The sequence below is a fragment of the Coptis chinensis genome, chromosome 1, assembly GCF_015680905.1.
Source record: "Coptis chinensis isolate HL-2020 chromosome 1, ASM1568090v1, whole genome shotgun sequence".
NCBI lineage: Eukaryota > Viridiplantae > Streptophyta > Magnoliopsida > Ranunculales > Ranunculaceae > Coptis > Coptis chinensis.
In genome coordinates this window covers 61148382-61155145 of record NC_141456.1, presented here as the reverse complement: position 1 = coordinate 61155145, position 6764 = coordinate 61148382, and the positions used below count along the sequence as shown (strand labels likewise).

The 6764-nt window shown below is 35.7% G+C and overlaps 2 protein-coding genes across 5 annotated transcripts; both read left to right on the top strand.

Annotated features, from left to right (window-relative positions):
- The first annotated feature begins 865 nt into the window (after positions 1-865).
- LOC147524820 (uncharacterized) lies at positions 866-4963 on the top strand. Of its 4 annotated transcripts, XM_086563806.1 has the most exons (7): positions 866-1122; positions 1639-1683; positions 1833-1879; positions 1987-2066; positions 2586-2693; positions 2779-2902; positions 3831-4963. In XM_086563806.1, the coding sequence occupies exon 7, from the start codon at positions 3833-3835 to the stop codon at positions 4916-4918; it is 1086 nt and encodes a 361-aa protein (XP_086419932.1). In that variant the 5' UTR covers positions 866-1122; positions 1639-1683; positions 1833-1879; positions 1987-2066; positions 2586-2693; positions 2779-2902; positions 3831-3832; the 3' UTR covers positions 4919-4963. The 4 variants fall into 4 exon arrangements, with proteins under 4 accessions (XP_086419932.1, XP_086419941.1, XP_086419926.1 ...); XM_086563815.1 differs by having other exon boundaries at positions 2019-2066; positions 2586-2902; XM_086563800.1 differs by having other exon boundaries at positions 2586-2902.
- A 191-nt stretch (positions 4964-5154) lies between these two features.
- LOC147524819 (uncharacterized) lies at positions 5155-6192 on the top strand. The gene has a single exon (XM_086576632.1). It carries the CDS (start codon positions 5155-5157, stop codon positions 6190-6192), a length of 1038 nt encoding a protein of 345 aa, XP_086432758.1.
- Positions 6193-6764: the final 572 nt, after the last annotated feature.

Below are 6764 nucleotides of genomic sequence, written 5' to 3'. Positions count from 1 at the left end.
GTTGAGAGAGAAAGGTTTTTACTGCTCTGTTTCCACAATTAAGACTCCCAATTAATTTTTAATCCACTTGCAACATCGTGGTCGAGGCCATTTGTGGATTTAATCAGTCCATAAACACGTACCTGTATAATTCGCTTCTTTTCCATCAATACACAGTGCAACTTGAATGGGAGAAAGAGATAATTGATGTGCAATATAGAATAAATGGGAGGGAACCACAATATGTAGAAGAACAGATTTCGATCGAAGAAGACCGATGGGATAAACCTGAATTAATCATATAAATGGGAATTACATGTTTCCTCGTAACTATCATAATGGCAAAAGTGAGAACCAAGAGTTTGCAAACGAAGGGTTTTCAAAATTGTCTAAAAGGAATGGGAGAGAGACTTTCAAAATGGAATTATAACAGTTAACAATTCGGGAGATAAATTGTTGGAGATTGGGAATAGAGGGTTACACAGAGAGAGATTAAGAAATCAGAGAAATAGTAAGGGATTAGACGACAATTAAGAAATCTGGAAAATTAGAGGGCAGAAGACGAACAAACGGGGGTTTTTTTTTTTAATTGGGAAACCGCGAAAGGTGTCTCGAATACGTTGAGTTTTATAGTTATGGAAATGCTTTAAATTACCGTTTTACCCTTTCCGCTAAGAGAAAAAAGAAAGTGGTTGTCCAACTTTCCGGTACCAGAGGCAATGGAAAACTTTGGTATAAAACCTAGAATACGGGAACTAATAAAAAAAATAGCATGTCTTTAGTGCGCGAGATATATGGTGGGCGATGTATGTGCCTTTGGATCAGGACTACTTTGTTGAAATACACCCTCACCTCTGTGTGTGAGTGGCCCAGATTCATCCTCACTTTCTCTCTCCTGCGCACCTAGATTTACCCATAAAAAAAAATCCGGTATTCGCTTTATATATAAGATAGTGCTTTGTATTGGGAGATTGAAGAGTAAACACTCTTGTTGTTTGTAATTTGAGGACTATAAAATGTTTTCAAGGATATTTGAGTGAATGCTGAGATAGTTTTTTATAAATGTAGCTGAAACTACCACCGAGAACGATGGAATTGTTTGGGACTTTGGGTTGGATTCCATGAAAACCTTACTTTTTATTGGTAGCTCCTCACCGTTCCTTGCTGAATACTTGTATTCTTTGTATAGTTCAAAATATTATAGAATCTTCCATAATGTTGTTGATAGAATTCTGGGCAGTATTGGATGGTATGGAAGTATGACCATGCACATTTATCTTGATAAGATTTTCAAACCCTTCGACCAAATCTCATTGAGATTGCTTAAGGGGTGCCAACCTCGTTGAGATGTTTTAATTTTCATGCAGATGCCTATTTACCCCTTCTATCACAACAACATCGTACTCTAGATCTTAGATCTTCATCTTAGATTTTTGGTGAGAAAAAGAGGAAGAAAAATGGAAATGAAGAACAGAAAGCATAAAATAGTCTCTTTCCCCTATATTTATTACGTTAGCAAGGTGACACCACTTTAATTTGAGATGTCCAGAATGGTAAAGTATCTTTTAGTACCTGGGGGTTCATCTGTACCAAGATTGGAATTGTCCATAATGAAAAGTTTGCATCTAGTATCTATCCTAATTGATTGTGTTTGCGCAGTTGTTGACTGAAACTTTCTGTAAACAAGGAGCACATGGGATTTAGGTATATTTGCATATGTTATTAGGAGTTTTACTGTCTTTAAGCACACCTTCGCTGGAAAACCTGCTTGTTTCTCAGTAGTACTTATTCTTATAATTATGATCCTTTATGCAATAATTTTGTAGATGATGGTTATTTTCATTAAAATGTAGGGTAAGCCGATACAATTAAAGTATGTCAAATTTCAGAATGTTCGAAGGTATGCGTCTCCTTTAATTTTTTCCTTCTCCCTGTGTTGTGTTTGTTAATATATAGGATTTGACATACTTCAAGAATAGCACCCTCATTAAAATGAATGCTTACCAGCTTGTCCCTGTTTATTTTGAGGACAACCAAAGTGGTGCGGACATCCCAAAATTCCAAACGATTGTCTTGTATGGAAGCACGTAAGTCCCTTTATTTAGTCCCATTTTGGTATGTCTTTCTTTATTCAATTCTATCCTTTCATGCTATACATTAGTACTTTGAATTTGTGTATTCTTCCCATTCATTATCTTAATTATCCCTATTTTTCCTGCATATGCAACCTGGGGTTGGAAAGATACGTAAAAAAGCCTTGTGTTTTAGTTGTTTTCGGAGAATCGGAGGTTATCTTTGATGTTTTGATCTAGTGTATGGTTTTCGGATCAAGAGGTCTCAAACATTTAGGAAGATGGTAAATTGAGAAAAGAATAGAATCTTTAAAGATAGCATTGTGGTGTGTAATCGAGAGTACCTTGTTAAGTCTTTATGTTATATGTCGTCGTTTCAGATCTAGGGGATAGTGCAAGACATATTCGAAGACATGTCTGTCCTAATTTACTTTTTCTTTTTATTTACTTTTAGTTATTTGTGGAAATGTGGAATTATATGTTGTGAGTTCAACCAGCTTTATATAACTTTATTGAATAACTCTTTGATTTCAGCCTTCCGGGATTTGCAGTATGACTGTTGAATAAGGAGGTGTGATCAGGTCAACAATCCAATACACAACCAAATCCGACATGGAAAGCTGATATATGCACTTAAACTTGGTCTGAAGATCTTCTCATCATTAAGTCGGACAAGGAACTTTCTTTGCTTAGGAATCTCATGGATTACCCCTTCCTGTTGTTGCAGGTTTTGCAAACCTGCATTAGTTTTGCAAGTGATCTTAACTTCAAGAACACTGCTACTTGTTACTTTGGTTATTGATGGAAGAGTTGGAAGCTCACAAGTTCAGATACAAGAGAATTTCAGAACAGTAAGTCGGTAGAACCAGTGTAGTCAAGGCGTTAAAGCGCACCTAAGGCACAACACCCTCTTTGTGCCTTAGGGGCAAGGCGCGAAGCGTGGCGAGCGCCTGATTGAAGTGAGGCGCGTAGTAATAAAAAAATATATATATCAAATAAAAAATAAAATAAATATTAAATATGACATGAATTATCATTGATTTGTTTAGCCAAACTTTAAAATTAATTTTATATGATTGTAAATATGAAACCATTGTAGTCATTTAAAAAAAAAATCTTAAGCAATAAGTAAAGAGCAAAATAAAACTCGTATATCTCAATACAATCTAGCTGAATTTCAATAAACTAAAATAATTAACCAATTAAATTGAGTCAAATGAGTTCTTCATTCAAGAAATGGGGCTCAGCCCCTTGCTTTTAATCCGGATGAGTGTAAATCCCTTCATATCGACCCATATCACATAACCTCCCTATTTATCGGCCCATATCACATAAACTCCTTGCTTTCCAATAACAGCGAAATTCCAGTCCAATTTCTATTTTGTATTTTATTTTATTACCCGTTTGACCATTTTTCCATATTCATCATAATTTCAACCAAGAAGAACATCGATTTTCCCTATTCATCTGCTTGGAAAACACGATTTGACCTCTTTTGTTTCTCAATTGAGAAAAACACCGATTCATCTGCTTAGATAGCACGATTTGACTCCCTTTGTTTCTCAATTGACGAAAGAAGGTTAGACGCTGAAGAGATTCACCTCTTTTCCATCTTATTTGCGATGAATCTCTGAGTTAAATTGCTTGGATAACACGATTTGGCCATGAAAATTTAAAAGTTAAATTGCTGAAAATACTGTTTTGGTGGTGATATTGACTATGTAAAAATACATTTACATATGTTCATCAATTTGATTTTGTTGTTTTTTGCAAATGCAGACATGGATGGGATTGCTCTTTTTGCTATTATGTACGAGACGCAAATTATGAGTGTCCGTGTCGAGACTAACGGCATGATTTCTGATTTGAAGCGTACGATTTCTGAAAAGTGGCCAGACCTTACTCCATTGTCTATAAAACTGTCTTTTGTAAGGGATTCAAAGCGTATTGTGATAGATACTGACTCGGAGCTTCAATCCCTTGTTTGCTTCAATTTGGTTAAAAATCTTGATACATTTTTTATAACAGCATCGTCAAGAGGATTTTTTGTTTTGTGTGACGCTGGTTCTAGTTCCAAAGTCTCTCTTCAAACTTCTTCTTGTACTTCTAGTTCTTCTATGTCTTCTGCTATATATGATGAAAAATATGTTAATGTCGCTTCTTTGCTTATTTTGACTGGCACGGGACAGAAATTTCCTGGTGGTGCTGCCAATTTTCATGTTGAGCTTTTACGTCATTGTCTTGTTAATAATTACAAAGTTCTTATTAAGAAGAATGATCCTGATAGAGTCACGGCTGAGTGTTATTTGAAGACTGAAACCGGGTGTCTATGGAGAGTTCATGCATCCAAGAAGTATAAGATGTCGAAGTTCTTTGAAATAAAGACAATGGAAGCAAAACACACATGTGGAGCTGGATTCGCTGACGTTAACAATCCCCCAGTGAATAGTAAACTTGTAAAGAGTATTGTTTTAGATATGGTGAGAGACAAGCCTTTGATTAAGCCAGGTGAAATCATTGACCATTTTCTAAGGGTATATGGTGTGAACTTGAATTATTACTTTGCGCATACCGGCATAGATCTTGCATTGAAGGAGATACATGGGGACTATGCTTTATCTTATCATCAGTTACATTGGTATGTTGGAAAGCTGAAAGAAACCAATCCAGGGAGTCATGTTGTTTTGGAAAAGGAATCAACAACAGGAAAGTTCAAGAGATTATTTGTTGTATTTGGTGCTTGTATTCACGGCTTTAACTTCTGTCGTCCTATGCTTTGTTTGGATGGAACTTTCGTGAAAACAAAATACAAGGGGTGTGTTTTGTCAGCTACTGCCGAAAATGCAAATGAGGATATGTCTTTTTGAGTTTGTGACTTTTTACATAGTAGTTCATAGTAGTTTGTAAAACTGAACAAGCATAAACTATGAAAATTTACGTTCACATCAGATGTTTAGCCTATGCATTTTAATATTTACATAATAATTTAGCATATGAAAATTTATTTTTATATATGTGAGTTAAGTTTTCATAATGAGTATGGTATGCAAAACCAAATCAGTAATTGATGTTTATTTGTGTTATAGGTATTTTTCCAGTAGCTATGGCAGTTGTACTTTCTAAAACTGATGATAATTGGGATTGGTTCTTGGAGCAACTTAGGTTGGTGGTCTCCAAAGATCGTAGGCTAACTTTTATATCTGACAGAAACCATGGTCTACTCGTGGGTGTCCCTCGCGTTTTTCCTGATTCTCATCATGGTTATTGTTTATGGCACCTTAAAAATAATCTTAATTCAGCTATGCCCAACAACCATTGCTTCCGCTTGCATACCCTTGATCTTTTTTCAGACCTTGCCTATGTTGGGATGCACCATGAGTTTGAGAAAGTGATGGCTGATTTTCGAGATGTTTGCGGCAGTCAAGTGAAAACATTTTTGTCCACCATAGGTTATGAGCATTGGTGTAATGTTTATTTTCAAGGAAATAGATATGGTGATATGTGTTCCAATATTGCGGAAAGCTTCAATTCTTGGATCCTACTAGAACGGCACTTGCCTATCACTGCAATGGTGGACAAGTTCCGTGGAAAAATTATGAAAATGATGTCTGATCGGCGGGAGTTAGGTAGGAGCTGGACTACTATCTTATGTCCATCTATGGAAACTTTATTGGCTGAAAGGATCAAGGTGGGGAGAAATTGGGTGGTTCTCAATTCAAGGGAGGGTATTTTTGAGGTGCGTGCTACTCATACTCACTTGGTTGACTTGAATAGAAGTCACTGCTCTTGTAATTGGTGGAGAATCGAAGGATTCCCTTGTGCACACGCACTGCGCTCCATTTTGGCTGATGGATTGAATGTGTATACCTACTGTGATAAATTCTTCTATTCTCAGACATTCCGTGATAGTTATGCAAGAGCTATAGTACCTGTGGAGAACAGTAAATTGCCTGCTAAGATACCAAGTGTGCCTGATTTACTACCTCCGGATCTAAAAAAGAAGATAGGGAGACCAGACAAGAAACGAAAGCACAGCACGGGTGCTACAAGAGGTAGGAAGAAGAACAAGGGCCCTTGCTATGGCCATCGCAACCCAAGAGTGGACTCCACTCCTACAACATGCTCTGCACCGGTTCAATGAATTTGCATTTTTTCATCTATTCTTTGATGTTGCTCGTATATGAAAAACAAGATGTCGATGAATTTGTTGGATTTTATAGTTTGATGTTGGATTTTATATGTTATGTTTTTTAGTTGGAGAATGAAAATATAGTTTTACATAGTAACTTTTGGGGATGAAATTAACCTGACACCTGACAAATTTTATGTATATGTATTGTTACATAGTCATTATATATGTAAATATATATTTATATAATAACTTTTGAGATTGAAAAGTTCCAAACAGACCAAATATATGTAAATGTATTTTTACATAGTCATATATATGTAAAAATACATTTACATAGTCACTAAAGCTATGCAAACTTAAATTTACATAATAACTTTTGGGAATGAAATTGGCTTGACACCTGACAGAATATATGTAAATCTAGATTTACATAGTCATTATATATGTAAATCTATATTTACATAGACACTAAAGCTTTGCTTTGCAATTTAGTAGATGTTTGAGCTAGCTTTGCTATCCAATTTAGTAGATGTTTGAGATGAAATGGTATCCAATTCAGTTGGATTCATATATACTAAATC

Excerpts from the sequence above, each read along its gene's own strand:
- LOC147524820 (XM_086563815.1), top strand. The coding sequence starts at position 3,833 with ATGGATGGGATTGCTCTTTTTGCTATTATGTACGAGACGCAAATTATG.
- LOC147524819 (XM_086576632.1), top strand. The coding sequence starts at position 5,155 with ATGGCAGTTGTACTTTCTAAAACTGATGATAATTGGGATTGGTTCTTG.